This window comes from Phalacrocorax carbo, chromosome 2, assembly GCF_963921805.1.
Source record: "Phalacrocorax carbo chromosome 2, bPhaCar2.1, whole genome shotgun sequence".
Lineage (NCBI taxonomy): Eukaryota > Metazoa > Chordata > Aves > Suliformes > Phalacrocoracidae > Phalacrocorax > Phalacrocorax carbo.
The window spans coordinates 1,693,062-1,712,177 of record NC_087514.1 but is presented as its reverse complement, the minus strand read 5'-3'; the positions used below and the strand labels follow the sequence as shown (position 1 = coordinate 1,712,177).

At 48.5% G+C, this 19,116-nt stretch overlaps 1 protein-coding gene across 1 annotated transcript in view; it reads right to left on the bottom strand.

Moving 5' to 3' along the window:
• Positions 1-19,116, bottom strand: part of ZC3H3 (zinc finger CCCH-type containing 3) — a 192,567-nt gene that overhangs the window by 58,567 nt on the left and 114,884 nt on the right. The window contains exon 5 of the mRNA XM_064441978.1: positions 1,133-1,326. Within this exon, the coding sequence (XP_064298048.1) occupies positions 1,133-1,326 (194 nt within the window). The remainder of the gene's footprint in view (positions 1-1,132; positions 1,327-19,116) is intronic.

Here is a 19,116-nt window from a genome sequence, read left to right as displayed (position 1 = left end):
TTTATCATCACCGTCCATCCCTCTCCTGCCTGCCCCTAGTTTTCCTCTCTCCATTTTCTCTCCAACACCACTTACCGGCTGCGTGCAAGCATCGGAGGGAGTTATTTACTCTTTACTGAGATGTTGCTGTTTGCTCCTAGTTTTCCTCATGCTTTTCACACTTCCCCGAGCTGCTCAGCTCTCCCGCTGACAGGATTTTTGTGCCTGCACAAAGCTCCTTCCCTCCTAATCCCTGTTCTTTCGTGGGTTTAAAACTACCCAGGACGCCCCATAACGCTCACGTGAATCGGGGTGCCGGCAGTTTCGGAGGCTGCACCTCTCAATGACCCTGCGCTATTTATTGCCTCTCTTCATCCACTTTCCCAACATCTATAAAATGACTTTGGCATTAAATCGCTTCATTTATAGCATCATCCACGAATGTACTTGTCTCTGCACCCTTCATCCTTCCAGCAAAGAAAAACAATAGCACGAAGCCATTGGCTTTGCCTTTCCCAGCGCAACTCTCCCCAAAATATATCAATGAAGCAGTTACACAGCAAAAATATTTGACCCTAAGTACAAACTTAAATAAATACTTTAAGCAAGAGTTAAAAACCTGGCCTCTCCTAAAAGCCACACTTGAGGTATCAAGTACAAGAGGAGCTGAAACGCAGATTTAACAGAAGCTAAATGTAAAGCCAATAACTGTGTCGAAACGCCTCTTTCAGAGTTACCTGCAGAATGATCCTCCCGTCTTCCTTAGGCCAATACTGAACTCATCTGATGAGCATCTCAAATACGTTTAACCTTGTGGTTTGAAGCTGCCCAAGACTTTGCTCATGTTAAATAAACAAGTTTAACGGCACGTCTCTACAAGCTTGAACTAAGCCCGAGTTAAGAAAAACCTCAATTTTCTGAAACCTTTAGTTTTTCTACATTATTTTCCCTTCAGTGCTACATCATGAAGAGCTGAGGGATGCGATTTGGCAACGATGGGATGCCCATCACCTTTGTGCATGGGCTCCTGTGAGGCCAGAGGATGAGCTGCAACGCGCGGGCTGGGAATAAGCAGCTAAAAGCCGACCTCAACGCTGAAGATGGGACATCAACGGATTTTGGATGCAGACCGGGACAAATTCTTGCTGCTCACCTGCTCTGCCAGGGCTCTTGGTGCTCAGGTCTCTGCCCCGGCCAGGGGTGCTGGAAGTCTTGGAGAGTTTATTTGCCGACACTCGGTACATCACCCCGCCAATGCAGCGATAGCCTTTGCTCCTCCATCTCTGTTGCACGTGCTGGGACTTGCCACCTTGAGGCGATGAGCGCGTTTGGTTTAAGAGCGGGGATCTGCAAGAAAACGATAAAGTCAAGGTAAGCCCAAACTAGGGAAGATATCACAAGGAGCTGCTGCTTTGTGAGCAAACCCTCAGCTGCCTGAGGATGAAGGTGATGCAGGGAAGAACCAGGGATGCTCTTGCTGTAGAGAGAGAAAAATCTCTGATCCCCCATTATTTACACCTAAAAAAACAACCTTTAAGGACTCTCCCCCTAGTACCGCTTCCCCCATGCAACAAAAAAGCCTTTCTTTCCCTCAGCTCCCCCAGGGCAATGCCACAGGAGAAGAGACCACAGGCTGAAGGTGAGGTCCCCACCCAGCCATAGCCTGCTGGGGCACAGCAAAGGTGTTTGTCCCTAAACTCATCAGATATTTGCATCAACCTCAATGCCTCGCACACAGCACGGCTTCGATCCGCACTGCTGGCATGTGGCTTCTTAAGAGACAGCCTGATGCACCTGAAATGGGATCCAGGTGAGCCCAGGCAGCCGGGGCTGACGCCCCATCTCGCACCCGTGGCTTGCAGCTCCAACCCTAGCTGCAAACAGAGAAAGAAATGCGGATGCAATCCCACAAAGTGGGAACCTCCCCTGAGCTTAGCCAAGTTTTATGGAGCTCCATAAACGTTGATATTTTTGGTATCATAATTATTATTAGGTAATGTAACTTTTCATATTATTACCCCAGGCAACGCCCCAGGCCTGGGGCAGAGGGGCTGGGAAGTGCCCGGCGGAGAAGGCCCTGGGGGTGCGGGCTGACAGCCGGCTGGGCATGAGCCAGCAGTGCCCGGGTGGCCAAGGAGGCCACCAGCCCCCGGGCTTGTGTCAGCACTGGTGTGGCCAGCAGGAGCCGGGCAGGGATGGGGCCCCTGTGCTCGGCCCTGGGGAGGCCCCACCTCGAGTGCTGGGCTCAGTTTTGGGCCCCTCGGGACAAGAAGGGCCTTGAGGGGCTGGAGCGTGTCCAGAGAAGGGCAGCGGGGCTGGGGCAGGGTCTGGAGCACAAGTGTGCTGGGGGGCGGCTGAGGGGGCTGGGGGGGTTTAGCCTGGAGAAGAGGAGGCTGAGGGGAGACCTTATCGCTCTCCTCAACTGTCTGAAAGGACAGTGTAAGTGAGGTGGGGGTTGGTCTCTTCTTCCAGTAACAAGCGATAGGACAAGAGGAAACAGCCTGTAAGCTGCGTCAGGGGAGGTTTAGACTGGTTATTAGGAAAAATGTATTACTGGAAGAGCAGTCAGGCACTGGAAGAGGCTGCCCAGAGAGGTGGTGGAGTCACCGTCCCTGGGGGTGTTCAAAAACCATGTAGACATGGCACTTCAGGGCACGGTTTACGAGGCTTGGTGGTGTTGGGTTGGTGACTTGATGATCCGAGAGGTCTTTTCCAACCTCAATGATTCTATGATTATTTCCTTCCCCAAATCCGGCTTTTGCAATGGTTTTGCTACATCCCTGCATGGGATGAGTTGCCCAAGAGTGCTGCCCTCCCCCGTCTATCACCTGGAGTGGATGCTGGAACCCAAGCAGGGATGAGTGGGCAGCGGTGGGGACCTTCCTACACTTCCCCGTCTCTCCCCTACATCCACAAACCCTGTAGCAAGGCAGCGGGATGGCGACAGGTAGGGACCTGTGATCCAGCTGGTGCTGCCCACGAAGTTATTCCAAAGGATCAGTAAACTCTCAAGTAACACCCTGGGGACAAATATGTCCCAGAGAGGCTCAACTGCCACCAAAAACCTCTCCAGTTCATGACCTGGCATCTCCTGCACCATCCCACCCCCCTCCCAACCCGTGCGGAGCCACCCAGCTCATTTTCGTACATACGCTGTTATACAAACAGAGCTGTTGCAGCCAAATCAAATCTCCTCAAATATCAGTCGTCTTCCCCATTTAGCGCTAATCCAAACAGTAATTTGTTTATGCAAATTAGAGCTCTAATTTTGTATTAGTCCAAACTATGCTCATAATGCTATTAGCAGAACGTATATAAACCGCGCATTACTGGAGAATATCTGTAAATTAAGATCCTGCTATCCTATCAGCAGAATGCAAACCCCGGAGAGCATTACCTTTAAATGAACATGTGCTGCAAAGAAAAAGAGAATTGTAAAATGTAATAGTTACATTTCTTAGTGCTTAGCATGACAGCCTATTCATTTCAGCGGGCTGTTGCCACTGGCTACCGCGCTCAGAGAATCGCTGCCTGGTTTTCGCAGAGGGGATGGGGAGTGCACAAAAAAGCTGCTGCCCCGGTTCCCATTTCCCCAAGGGCTTGGTCCTCATGAAACCGCTCCAGAGAGGAACATCAAGTCTTCATTTTTACAAAACCAGGTTACTGGCAAAGAGCCACAGTGGTGGCATTGTTGTCTGAAGGTACCGATGACGGGAGGGACACTAGGGCCACCCGTGGACCAGCTGGTAGCTCACAGCAAACCTCTGCAAGCCCAAGGTTGCAGCCAGCGTTGGCTGTAGGACCTGGAGAAAGGTCTTGTGGCTGTAACAGTGGCCTAATGCAGCCAATAAAAATTATATCGAGTACCTAATGCCAGCAGGGCGAGGGAGGGAATTCTCCCCCTCTGCTCCGCTCTGGGGAGACCCCCCCGGAGCCCTGCGTCCAGCTCTGGGGTCCCCAGCACAGCACAGACACGGACCTGTTGGAGGGGTCCGGAGGAGGGACACGGAAATGGTGCGAGGGCTGGAACCCCTCTGGTGGGGAGAGAGGCTGGGAGAGTTGGGGTTGCTCAGCCTGGGGAAGAGAAGGCTGCGGGGAGACCTTCTTGTGGCTTTTCAGTACTTAAAGGGGGCTGATAAAGACGGGGACAGGCTTTTTAGCAGGGCCTGCAGTGACAGGACAAGGGTTAATGGTTTTAAACTGAAAGAGGGGAGATTCAGACTAGATCTAAGGAAGAAATGTTTTATGCTGAGGGTGGGGAGACACTGTCCCAGGCTGCCCCGAGAGGTGGTCGATGCCCCATCCCTGGAGACATTCCAGGTCAGGTTGGATGGGGCTCTGAGCGACCTGATCTAGTGGAAGCTGTCCCTGCTCACTGCAGGGGGTTAGACTGGATGACTTTTAAGTTCCCTTCCAACCCAAACCACTCTATGATTCTGTGATTCTATGATTTGCTGTGCAACACTGGCCCATCTCTACGAACCCAGCTGGAGGATGGGAGCCATCCTCTTCTCTCGGTCTGCTTCCCCCTGGGGAGTTTGCTAGTTGCCTCTAAACCACTCTATGATTCTATGATTCTAACAAAGGTATTGGAATATAGCGAAGCACCACCACCGCTGAGACACCAAGACCCATCCCAGCTCAAGCTCTCCTCCTCCTCCTCTTCCTCCTGCTGAAGCAGCTCCGGCAGCGCTCCGGGATGCTCCACGCCACCATCCGCGGGCTCTGCAGCGCCGGTGGCTTTTGGGCTCCTGTTTTCCCAACACTTTAAAGCATCAACCCCTTCAAGGAGGTTCTTTAAAGTCTTCTTCAGCAATCACAGTTGGAAAAAAGCCTCCTGAAAACTCCCAAGTCCGCAGGACAGAAGCAGCCGGAACTGCTGACTGCGAAGGGAACCGTCCGAACAACAGGCAGAGACCGGGCATTCGCTTGCTGTATCCGCCGTCCCTGATACACGCCGGGGGTCGGTTCGTGACCGGAGACGTATTTATGTTGGTTTTGACACAGAAAACATGGAAGAACGCCTATAAAATGTTACTGATCGAGATGTGAGGCCTGGATGTTATTTCATAAGTATGTGTATATATGCATCATGTATATTATATATATATTTCATGTGTATAATACAGATTATATATTTTAAATATATTTTTCTATAAAATATATAGGTATTGCATATATGCAATTATATATATTAATATATATATAAAAAATCTGTGGATAATATATATCTATATATAGAATCATTAAGGTCGGAAAAGACCTCTAGGATAATCAAGTCCAAATGTTGTATCTATAGATATAGGTATAGCTATACATAGATATACATATTATTGAATATATACTGAATACTGATATTAAAATATATTATCTATAGATTATATATAATAATATATAGATACGAATATAAAATCTATATATTATTATCAATTGTGTCTAGATATTATTGAATATATATACTTTATTGAATATATATACTAAATACATATATTGAATTATCAATCTATAAATGGAGGAGGGGAGGGCACTCGCAGCCCCGGCTCCGTCGGGAGCAAAAGCTTGTTACTGCCCCAAATCCAAAGCGCCAGATCAAAGCCTTCCTCCCTCCCTTGCATTTAGCAGAGACATCCCATTATATAGATAAACACACACACATATTTATGAATATATATATGAAAAGTGATATATAGAGAGATATCTACAGATACATATAATCTAACAATATATATAATAGAAATATAGGTATATAGATATATAGGTATATAGATATATAGACATGTAATATGTCTTATGTATCTATGAATTATATATAAGCCTCTATTTAATATATCTATCTATAATCTCTATATCTATATAGAAATTATATACCAATAGAGATATATAATCTCTCTCTATAGATTCTATATTATATAGAGATATCTCTATATAGATCTAGGTATATAATCTCTATATCTATAAAGATTATTTCTATCTACATATATAGAAATATTCAATATATATTGAAATATATTATCTGTAGATAATATCTATATATAGAAACAGGTATCCATATAGATGTCTCTGTCTCTATATCCATATCTATATCTACATAGATAATCTCTATCCATACCTATACCTATATAAATATCTCTATCTACATATCTATACATATTATCTATAGTTAATATATATTTCAATATACAGAATATAAACATATGTCTATTTAATAATATACATTAGATTATTATATATAGACACACAAATACATATGTGCATGTATAGATGGGAAATAATATCCGGGCCTCATATCTCGTGACAGCCCAACCCTAGAACCCACGGCGCACCAAAGCTACACCAACAGCACGCTCCAAACAAGAACCTTCTGCACGGGCTCCGGTTCTCCTTGGCCGCCCCTAACCAACCCGGCCGTGGCGCACCCAAAACCCTCCCCGCTTCTCCGGGCACGGGCGGACGGCCCGCAGCATCACTTGCTACCTCTGCAGCGCCGCGTTTTTCTGCCTCAAACAATAACTTCGAGAACTGCTCCTATCCTCGGTGCGCTTCCTTGGAAAAACATCAGCCGGGTGCAGAATAAAAAATGTAGGGAGGAAAAAAAATAACCCCTCTTACGGCTGCAATATCAATAAAATCCAACCAAACCCAAGTCGTGCGCAGCCCCGGGGGCTGCTCACGCCGCCTCAGCCTAAACAGCGCTGGTTTAAGCACCAGTTTAAGACCTGTGCTGGTTGAATCGCCCAAATCCTCAGGATATTTATTTTCTCGCTTTGCTGCACTCACTCAACCCATTGAAGCGGTTGCACACTCCGGCGCTCCTTGTTAGAAAGTCACCATTTATCAAGAGTTATTACCCGGTGGCATCTGACCCCTGGTATGTGAGCAGAGAGCAAGGCAGGTAGCAGCTGCCAAGCAAACAGCAACAGCTGCAGATTATAAAACATTTTATACTTTTATAAAGCAATATTAATAAAAAAAAAAAAAAAAGAAGCCAGTATAAGAGGAGCGCAGCAGCGATGTGGGCAGCGGCATGCTCTCCTCTCCGGCAGTCCTTAGGGTTGGTCAAGCCCCAGATGCGTGGGACCATGGGTGCTGCATCACCCATTAAGGACGTGCCCGCTGGGATAATTCCAAGGATTTTGGAAGAGGGCATCAAAAAGCATCTCACTCTGCAAAGGGAGTGGGACTGAACCCCATCCAACTTGTAGTCGTTGCTTTTTTGAGGTAGAAAAACGACCATCTAGGTGGTCTCCAAGCAAAGCTTTGGCAGAGCATCGTCTCAGACTGCCAAAGCCCCAAGTGCCACCAGACTAAAGTCTCAACCAGCGGCTCACCTTGAGTGCTCTGGGGGCTTGACCACCTCCATTGGGTGGTGGAAATGCCTGAGCAGGGATGTCCCCAGCACCCTCAGCCTCTGCGGAGGCTCTACACCAGGCCAGCTCCTCATGTGGAAACCCTACTGTCTAAAAAGTCAATGTTAATGGGGGTTATCCCCACCATGGGTGCCACGGGTCCCAATAAGCCACCTTAAAACACCTCCCCAGGGCGCTTCACTATTTTTCTTTCTATTTATTCCCCTTTAACTTCAGAGGCTGCCTCCTCCACCCTTCACTCCCTGGAAATTGGAGGTGCAACTTTGCAGGGGGGTGAGCCCGGGGCTGGTGGACCCCCTGTCTGTAAATGTTCATGCCATCGCGGGGGGTCCCGATGCAAACGCAACGGGAGATGAGACGCCGCCCACTGGGAATCACTGGCAATGCTTCGCGGGGGATTTCGGCAGCTGAATGCACAGGTTGGGCTCAGCTTTTGCCACATCTTTTGTTTTATAGGGTATAATTTCTTAGAAGACTTATTATATTCATTATTTATTCTATTAATTAGAATAATGATTATATTTATGTATATTATAGGAGCCATAACAGATGTAAAATTGAAGGTAAAGTACGTTTTCTATCAAAAGATCATGGTGGAACCTAAGGCCACACAGAAGAGTGGGGGGGAAAACTTAATTGCCCAACCTTCACCCGTAGGAAACCTCTATTTTCCTCTTAAGAGAAGTTGTTGCTCCCAAGCGGTTGTGTAGCCCCAACACAACCGCCGGTGTGTATCCCCCTCCCCATTAGTGACATCCGACCCGGCAGCGGCAGGAGAAAGCCACCGGCGAGGTGGGCGAGGGGAAGGATGGCTGTAACGGAGGGCAAGGAGCCACACCGAACACCCCGTCGCTTTTCATCGGCAGTGGTGTCACAGCTCTCCGTTGAATTGTTACCCTAATGGAAAGGACGGCCTTTGGAAATGAACTGTACTGAGAAAAGAGGATAAAATTAATGAGATAATAGCCGGGCCAAGGACCTGAAGAATACGCCGGCCCCTCGACATGAGGGGCTTGTAATTCCCTTTCTGCCGCACAAGCCCGCGGATCTAAAGAGTCCTCCCGTCCGTCCAGAAGGCCTGCTCCGGCAGGAAATTTCATTAACGCTGGAAAATAGGAAAGGTATTAAGCGTGGATAATGAAGGCCAGAGTGTGAACAGTGCCTTAAGATAGTCTTCTTTCTAGCCTTTGTAATGGGAGGCATGAACTTTCCCTTCAAATCCATTTCTAATCCATTTGAAATACTACAGCAAATTATCTTCCCTTCAGCCCGAAAGCGGCCAGCCAATTTACTCCGAATAGAAGTGACAATGCTACAGAATTTATCGCCATAACCTTGACTATACAAGGTTGAGGGTTGTCTTTCCCCCACCCCCAGGGTGGACAGGGGAAGAAAAATTTTTAATGAAAAGGGGGTAGGGGAACGCTATAAAAATGTTTAAATACAGCATCGTAGCTGTCGGAGGTCCACCGCCGACACCGGGGCCAAGCGCAATGGGAAAATCGCAGCTTCTGGCACTAAAAATATTACAGGGGGACGTCCTGGGCTGACAAAGACACTCTGCAAGTTGAGATCTGGGCTCTTCCCTTGAATCCCTCAGAGCAGCAGCAACTTTGCCCAAGTCTGGCCATTTCATGCTGTTGCTTCATAAATACTCATGTTGACCATGTCTGATTATTCTTATTCTCTTTCCCATGATTAAACATCAAGCTAATGTGTCCTTCATAGAATCATAGAATCATTTTGGTTGGAAGAGACCTTTAAGATCACTGAGTCCGACCACCAACCTAACACTGCCAAGTCCACCACTAAGCCATGTCCCTGAGCGCCACATTTACACGTCTTTTAAATATCTCCCAAGATGGTGATCGACCCCTTCCCTGGGCAGCCTGTTCCAGTGCTTGATAACCCTTTTGGTAAAGAAATTTGTCCTAATATCCAATCTAAACCTCCCCTGACGCAACTTGAGGCCATTTCCTCTTGTTCTATTACTAGTGACTTGGGAGAAGAGACCAGCCCCCCCCTCACTCCAGCCCCTCTCAGGCAGCTGCAGAGAGCGAGAAGGGCTCCCCTCAGCCTCCTCTTCTCCAGACTGAACCCCCCCAGCCCCCTCAGCCGCCCCCCAGCACACTTGTGCTCCAGACCCTGCCCCAGCCCCGCTGCCCTTCTCTGGACACGCTCCAGCCCCTCAAGGGCCTTCTTGTCCCGAGGGGCCCAAAACTGAATAGAGTACTCAAGGTGGGGCCTCACCAGTGCCGAGCACAAAGGGACGATCACTGCCCTAGTCCTGCTGGCCACACTATTTCTGATACAAAATTTCCTCCAGTATTTTCTGTTTGAACAAATTCCCGTCACTTGGGAAATGGAAATATTGGGTCCTTCCTCCAGCCTCTTCTGCAAGACCAACTTCACATCACTTGGGAAATGGAAACGTTTCTTCCAAGAGAGTGGTAAACCCAAAGCGAAACTGGACCAAGAGGGAGAAAAGGGCTCAGCGACACAACATGGAGTCAACGGTCAGTTGATGCCCAGCTCGATGAGCCTTTCTTGCCTTCAACACAGGGAAGCTGATCACAATGGAGGAAAACCACCAAACCTTCAGCCAGGAGCCAGCAAACGCTGCTACTGAAATATGTTCCCCTCTTAAATAGATCAGAAAACCAGGAGGTTTCCAAGCCAATGTGGAAAGCGAGGGTTAGCCACCCTCACCCCACCGCACAGCAGGAGCTATAGGAGATGCTCAGATTTAACACCCTCAAGCTATGCACACGAGCGTGCACTCAACACACGAGACTATCTGATCCAAAAAACCCACACAAACACCTGCATAAATGCACTGGCACTCGACATATTAAAGTATCTGATGTATAAAAATTAAACACAAAACCAAAAGCAGAGCAAGAGCATCCCAACGGCGTTTCAGCCAGCTGAAACGGAGAGGATTTCTTGGCGCTGAAGGCAATACAAGTGGCTCTTAAAGGATGGTTTTCTTTTACTCCTGGATATCTTCTTTAGGCTTAGCTTATTTTTTTTTTAAGTAATCCTTATATAGTAAGAAATCACATTTGCATGCTGGCATTTGATTCCTGAGGAAAGAGCAGATCATAACCAGGGCAACAGTTATGGACAGCATCAAGGAGCGGAAAGGCAGGAGGGACCTCGTCCACTCCAAGCCACCCCGGTGGCAATGCAAAACCCTGATTTGGGAGAAATAGTTTTTAAAAAAACCCCAAAACAAAACACAACATCCTCGATCCTTAGCACGCAGCAGAACAAACCACGGGATTTGGGCTTAAAAGTGCTCCTCAAATATGCCAGCAGCTCTCCGAGCTCCAGCACCAGTTCCCATCAGAAGCCGCTCTGATCTCCCATAACGTCTCTATCCCCACCTGCTTGAAGATCCCAAACCCACAGAAAAAACCAAGTAATTTCTTTTAAATGCTTGATTTAGGGAATTTATATCATCATTATTGTTTTCTTCTTAAAAATAAAAGATTAAATCTCAAATAAACACTTTCTACTTTAAGACCTAATTTATTTAAAGAACCGGATTTCCATTACTCAAATAATTTAGTCCGCTGACTATGATATTTGAGGTTGAAAAAGCGAACATAAATTGAAAAATAGAAAACCACGTCTTCTTCCAATATACAAACATAAATACAGGGGATCCATTAGTTTTAAATACATAGTGACCAGGAATAACCTGTTAATTTATCCGTAAACAATTCTCTACTTTCAATAATCAGTTCTAATTATGAAACACTTTCAAAAACTATTGTAATTTTGTTCAACTGAATCTGAATTTCCATTCAAATGCAGCTTAATGTTAATCTCAAGAAAAAAAAAAACAATGCAGCACAGATCTCATTTACCATTTTCAAAACCAGAGAAAAAATACCAACCTCAATGAGTACCTATTAAGCTACCTAATTGCCTAAATAAAGATGTACCTACCTGATAAATCCTCCTGGCTTGTGAAAGAAAAATAGTTGCAAGTACATTAGAATGGCTACCAACCAACAAAAGTAAAGATTCCTCCAGAAAAACAGCTGGTGAATAAACACGGGCAACAAGACTAGACCTGACAATTGAAAGCAAGGGTTTCCAGCTCATGGATTTAAACCCTAATTACTCCTAATCTCAGCAATTAAATCAGAGTGAGCTGCGATGGTGCCGTGCGGCCACATGTATAGGGCTGAAATAATGGGGATGGGATGGCTTGCTTGGTGGGTAGCGCTGATGTAAGATGGTGATATGGTGGACGAGCAGATGATCAGCCAACCTGACACAGTCAATTTGTGCCATTCTTGGCATGACAGATCCACTGACCTCCCTCGGCAGCCCCGGCAGCACAGGCCCCTGTCCTCCCCTTGCCCGAGCATGCTTCCACATTGAATAGAATCATAGAGTCATTAAGGTTGGAAAAGACCTCTAGGATCAGCAAGGCCAGCCACCAACCCAACACCACCAGCCTTCCTAAACCATGCCCTGAAGTGCCATGTCTACATGGTTTTTGAACACCCCCAGGGATGGTGACTCCACCACCTCTCTGGGCAGCCTCTTCCAACGCCCGACCACTCCTCCAGTAAAGATATTTGTCCTACTATCCAAACTAAACCTCCCCTGATGCAGCTTCAGGCTGTTTCCTCTTGTCCTATCGCTTGTTACTGGAAGAAGAGACCAGCCCCCCCCCTCACTTACGCTGTCCTCTCAGGCAGCTGCACAGAGCGAGAAGGGCTCCCCTCAGCCCCCTCTTCTCCAGGCTAAACCCCCCCAGCCCCCTCAGCCGCCCCCCAGCACACTTGTGCTCCAGACCCTGCCCCAGCCCCGCTGCCCTTCTCTGGACACGCTCCAGCCCCTCCAGGCCCTTCTTGTCCCGAGGGGCCCAAACCTGAGCCCAGCATTCGAGGTGGGGCCTCCCCAGGGCCCAGCACAGGGGCCCCATCCCTGCCCGGCTCCTGCTGGCCACACCAGTGCTGACACAAGCCCGGGGGCTGGTGGCCTCCTTGGCCACCCGGGCACTGCTGGCTCATGCCCAGCCGGCTGTCAGCCAGCACCCCCAGGGCCTTCTCCGCCGGGCACTTCCCAGCCCCTCTGCCCCAGGCCTGGGGTGTTGCCTGGGGTTGGTGTGACCCAAGGGCAGGACCCGGCACTTGGCCTTGTTAAACCTCATACAGTTGGCTTCTGCCTGTCCAGATCCCTCTGCAGAGCCTTCCTACACTTGAGCAGATCCATACTCCTGCCCAACTCGTTGTCTTCTGCAAACTTATTGAGGGCATGCTCAATTCCCTCATCCAGATCATTGATAAAGATACTAAACAAGACTGACCCCAACACTGAGCCCTGGGGAACCCCGCTTTTGACCAGCTGCCAACTGGATTTAGCTCCATTCACCACAACTCTCTGGGCTCAGCCAGCCAGCCATTTTTCACCCCACATGCCACAGTCGTCACCGTAGAAGCTGCAACACCAACAGCAAAGCCACCTGGAACGTCGGCAAAGAATACAAACTGCCTTTGAAACATTTAATATTTCCTCCATCTGTTTAAAAGCTTTTGGCCCCTCCTCCATGCCGTTGCCAATGCTATTATCAAAGCTATCTAAATGGATTTCTTCTTCACAGTTCAACCCATTACTTCATCCTGCAATCAAAACCATCACAGTCATTTTTATGGCTGCATATTGTATAAGAACCATTTGATTATACCCGCAATGCAGGGCTGTTGAGCGTTTTTTTGTGGCTTCCCCCAATGTCCATATTCCATAGGCACGATGGCTCTTCCTTCCAGTCCTCACAGAGGCCGGAGAAGTTCTCTCCTCCAATAATTACACTCGGAAAGACCCAGATATGAAAATAATATCCCAGTCTTCTTGCAGTGCGTTCTCAAACGGCTGTAAAACTTACAGCCAACCTTGCACTAAACTGATGGAGAACATTTCATAGAATCATTGAACGGTTTGGGTTGGGAGGGACCTTTCAAGCTTGTCTAGACCAACCCCACACACACCATGGGCAGGGACATCTCCCACTACATCAGGTTGCTCAAAGCCCTAACATGACCTTAAACTCTCCCAAGGATGGAGCATCTCCCACCTCTCTGGACAACCTGGGCCAGTGTCTTACTGCCCCCAGCGGAAAAAAACTTCATCCTTCAAGTCCTACCTAAACCTACCATCTTTCAGTTTAAAACCATTAACCCTTGGCCTATTGCTTCAGGCTTCATTAAAAAGTCTGCCCCCATCTTTCTTATCAGCCCCGTTTAAGTACTGAAAAGCCACAAGAAGGTCTCCCTGCAGCCTTCTCTTCCCCAGGCTGAGCAACCCCACCTCTCCCAGCCTCTCTCCCCACCAGAGGGGTTCCAGCCCTCGTACCATTGCCGTGTCCCTCCTCCGGACCCCTCCAACAGGTCCGTGTCTGTGCTGTGCTGGGGACCCCAGAGCTGGACACAGGGCTCCGGGGGGGTCTCCCCAGAGCGGAGCAGAGGGGGAGAATCCCCTCCCTCACCCTGCTGGCCCCGCTGCTGGGGATCCAGCCCAGGATACCGTTGGCTTTCTGAGCTGCAAGCACAAATTGCCAGCTCACGTCCCATTTTTCACCCACCAGTTCCCCCAAGTCCTTCTCTTTGGGGCTGCTCTCAATCTCTTCATCCCCCAGTTTGTATTGATACTGGCGATTGCCCCAACCCATGTGCAGGACCTCGCACTTGGCCACGTTGAACCTCAAGAGGTTCGCATGGGCCCACTCCTCAAGCCTGTCACAGTCCCGTTGGTTGCCATCCCTTCCCTCTAGGGTATAATTTTCTCCCAATGGATTTATTGCCGTTGCTCTCTTGAAGGCGTTTCAGCCCCACGCTGGCGCTCCCTTTCATTTCTCGCTCGCCTCCAAGAAAAGTCACAACAAAGGCTTCACGCTGCGCTTGCCAGCCCTGCGGTGCTGGGCACACCATCCCAGTCACTTGGCGTGGATGAACCCATATGCCAGGGAAAGCATTTAAATCCCACCAGGACCTTACAAAACACAGAGAAGATACAATTATCACCTCAAGGAGCTTACAGCAGTGTTACAGAGGAGAGCTCTTCTCCCTGTCCAAAATCACTCCTGTTTGCTGAATCACTGCTATTGTTTGCAACACCATTCATTCCTGCGAGAGAGATGAAGAGCCTGGCTGCAAAACCAGCTCCATGTGCCATGCACGGAGAACGGAGGAAAGCATCTGCCTCGTGACCTGCTGCACTGAAGGACTGACGTGGCCAGATGGGGAAGGCAGGGATGGTTCAGGCCCTTTCAGAGCAGCTCACCACACTTCGGTACCAGCTGGAGAGGGTTGGAGCTGGGCTGTCCAGAGGGCAGTCTGGAGAGCATCAAAAAGGGTGCAACCATGCAACCACATAGCCTGTTTGACCTGTGGGAGACTTCAAAAGTCTCTTTGTCACCCCAGTGGACTGAGCCCTCCTTCCCTCTTCAACCACCTTCCAATTATGCAAACCATTTGCTCTTTCCTCACTCCCCCAGGCAAGCAGAGTCGTAGGATGCCCATTCAGAGGAGGGCAAAGGTGCGGGGTCACTGCACCAAGAAGGGCAGCAAGGGTCATCGTGAGAAACTTTGCTCCCATAGCTTCACTTGAGCTACATGCCAGACAGCAGTGAGCAACCAAAAACTGAGAGCCCTGGACCAGGAGGAGGTAAAAAGCATGACCATCTTCCATTGGAAACATCTTCATAGAATCATTAAGGTTGGAAAAGACCTCTAGGATCATCAAGTCCAACCATCAACCCAACTCCCCCAGGCCTCATAAACCATGGCCTCAAGTGCCATGTCCACATGGTTTTTGAAAACCTCCAGGGATGGTGACTCCACCACCTCTCTGGGCAGCCTCTTCCAATGCCTGACCACTCTTTCAGTGAAAACATTTTTCCTAATACCCAGCCTAAACCTCCCCTGACGCAGCTTGAGGCCATAAGAGCAAGCTATGAAGTTGTTTTTAAACTAGATGAAACCCAGGGAAGAGAAGAGGGTTTTTAATAAACTTAAGAGAAACGCTTGCTACCTAATTAACCAAGAAAGCCAAATGGGAGCATCCTGCATCCTTGCCATCAACCCTAGTCTGCTTTGAGACACGGCAAGGGAGCACACGAGGCCACAAGGAAACCAAAAGCAGATGTGTGCTTTCAGGGTTTTAACCCCCACACCCTAAAGGCGATGCGTTCACCCGGTGCCTGTTCAAGCTGCAGGCTGCAAAAAACCCTTCCAGATTCACAAAGCCAAAGCACCAAGAGCCTCCTTGGACAACACACCACACCGTGTGAACTAACACAGCTACCCCAAAACCATTGGTACAGGTACAGTGAGCAATTTCATTAAGGCAGCTGAAATCATTTGCATAGATTTTACCCAGAGAAAGAAATCCAACACAGGCTGGGTTTCGAGCCATTTAGGATGTCCTCTCTCTATGTAAATAGGTGTAAAGATCCCAGCTTTGGTTGAATTGGCCCAATTGCCTGTGCAGCCCAACCTCTAACGGGTGACTTGGCAGGGAGTTATATCCAACCCTAGGCTAAGCCTCACCTTATGTCTCAACCCCTTTTTCCAGGAAAAGTCAAAGAAAGGAGCCGGAACGTTGAGCACCAACGTCTACCCTGAAGCTTTATCTCTTCACAGTATCACTTGTTGGTCAACAACCACCAAAGGACACAGGAGAGGTTAATGGCTTGAGCAGCAACAACAAATTGAAAGAAGCAAATAACCTTTAATGTCCCATGACATGTTCAGTCTCCCTGTGACTGCATTTCCTCTCCAGCCCCTTCATCTTCAACTATTATGCATGTCAACAGGCTTTCCACCACCTCTGCAATCTTCCTGCTACTATTCCCACTCCCAGCGGTGTCGCATGCCACCTGAATATTTAGGAAGTTCATGGTAATGTTACAAAACTACTTTTAGGACTGGTCCTTTCTCATTTGTAAATGCTTTAAAATTCTTGGAAGATGCTTTTACCCAGCAGCACTCTCCATCTCAATGCTGGCAGGCTGGGGGAGAGGTTTACAGACTGGGAAGGGCTCTCGGTTAGTTATTTAATTCCATTTTTCACATTTCTCCCATGCAAATAAGAATATGATGCTATATGAAGTCTCAGGGCACTGTGTCTGTTCCCACTGTGCCCACCTCAGCCCCATCCTCTCATCTTTGAGCTCTGCAGTCTTTTACCTCTTCTCTTTGCAAGCTAGAAGTATATTCCTGCCCAAACAAGCTCGCAACGGAAGGCTTTGATGGGATAGCAAGATGACAAGAAGAAAAACTCATCAACACCAGTAAGAATGATGGTGGAAGGTGGTCCAAGCATGACAGCTTCCTACTGTCCTACTGTCCTCAGCAAATGCAGGAGAGCATCGGACAAGGGGATGTTCAAAGAGGGTCAGCTGGAAAGGGGCCAGCAAGTGCCAACACCCAGAGGTGGTGGGATATTTAAGAAGCTAATGCGGGACATTGTGGTCAGCAGGTCGAGGGAGGGGCTTCTCCCCCTCTGCTCCGCTCTGGTGAGACACCCCACCCCCCACCAGAGCACTGTGTCCAGCTCTGGGGTCCCCAGCACAGCACAGACACGGACCTGTTGGAGCAGGTCCAGAGGAGGCCACAGTATGATCAGGGGGCTGGAACATCTGCCCTGAAGCACCCCTTTCTAGAGAAGAAAAGGCTCCAGGGACACCTTATAGTGGCCTTCCAGTACTTAAACAGGGCTTACAAGAAAGATGGGGACAGACTCTTTATCAGGGAATGTAATGAAAGGACGAGGGGTAACGGTTTTAAACTGAAAGAGAGTAGATTTAGGTTAGCTATTAGGAAGAAATTCTTTGCTGTGAGGGTGGTGTGACACTGGACCAGGTTGCCCCAAGAGGTGGTCGATGCCCCATGCCTGGAAACATTCAAGGCCAGGTTGGATGGAGCTTTGAGCAACCTGATCTGGTTAAAGATGTCCCTGCCCATGGCAGGGGGTTGGACTGGATGATGTTTAAAGTCCCTTCCAACCCAAACCATTCTATGATTCTATGGCATCACCAGGCTGCTAACCCAACACAGGCAGAACAGCTCAGAGCCAGTCTTGTGGAGGAAGCATCACTCTCTGCGGGCCATTTCCGAACTCACAGAACCTTCCAGTACCTTCGCAGAGGACTATTGTAGACAGATATTGACTGAGGGTTTAATTACCTGGGGATAACAACAGAGTTTTCCTGTTAAATTTGGAAGTTTTGCTAACGCCATGAGTTTAATTGCCATCTCCTTTTCTAACATAGCTGGAATTGAGTAACCACATCCTGGTGACAAAGGGAAAACCGAAAAGCCATCGGCTGATACAGACACAAAACTAATGTGAGATCGTAATTGTTACTGTATCCATTGAAACCCCTGTCCCTAAATCAAGGTTAAATAAGATTTCCCTGGTGCACTGGGGTCATCCTGGCCTTAGCACAAGGGCGAATTTCACCCATATTGTGCAAACGTAAGTGTCTCCGCTCCACTATCATTTTTACCTCCACATGTGCTGCTGCATCAGCAGACTTACTGAGTGCTATGGCTCTTCTCATCCTGATGGCAAGGACAGGGAAAAGGGAGAGAGGATTGCCCGCTCCTTCCCTTGAGGCTTTTTGGCTGGAGGACATGCCCTGCTAAGATCATCGCCCTGAAGGTGGAGGGTTCTCCACCCTCCGGCACTACAGGAATGCAGGCACACATCCAAATTACACAGTCTTTTAAAATCACTTCTGACCTCTCCTGTGAGTCTTACGATTTGTGAGACCTCTGAAGCACCAGAAACCAGCCAAAGCCACCCCAGCGCACTGGCTGTCCCTCCGTATTATGTGTACCCTGTGAGAGATATTATGTCATGCACCTCATGGTGCATGCCATAAACCTTCTAGACCCACAACCAGGCTCCCGTATGGTTTTTCCTTCTGCACTTTCCGCACCACCATCACGTCAGCCTCACCCACGCAAAGGTGCCCGGCTCCGCCAGTTAAATGCATCTTTGCTGAGCTGCCAGTAGGACAATATTACTCTCGGCAGGATGCCGCTTCTGCCTGTAATTAATGTTTCATCATCGTTCCTGAAAGCAAACAGCTGCTGCGGTCTCAATCACTCATCTTCTTGTGGCTCTCGCTTTCCTAAAGGGTGGCTGGCATTACACCGGCCTCTTCTTTCCTGTCTTCATCTACAACCTTCTCCCGTGGTTGACAACAGCTCGGTTTATTTTGCCACCTCATGACCAAAGGGTCTCGTCCAAGATGACTGTGCTCAGACTATTTGCCAGGATTTTAATTTCACAGGGATTTCTACACAGTGCTTCTGGCCAAGACCGTGTCTACTCCAATGACTCAGTGGACTCTTCAGTCCAGGTAGGGACAAAGCAGGTTTTTGCTGAGGTCTCCTGCTCTGCTGGCTACTCTCTCCCATTTCATTGCTCCCCCTACTTCTGCACATCCCTTTTTTTCACAATTCTGAAATGCTGCCTAAATATTCCATAGCTTCATCCTACATCTCCCTGGGTGTTTCAGTTCCTCATGCTTAGGCTCTTGCATGACTCTTCTCCAGACCTTCCAAGTGGTTAATTACCTCCTCTCCATCTTTCAGAAGACCCAGCACAAAGCAGCTCTGCTCACTCCTGGCCCATCTGGAAGGCCAACCCAAAACCCCCTTGTTTGGCTTCTATCCAGCAAGGGGTCCAATCCCACCCACAGAGAGCCATGGAAGGATCTTCTGAAATGTTTCAAAGT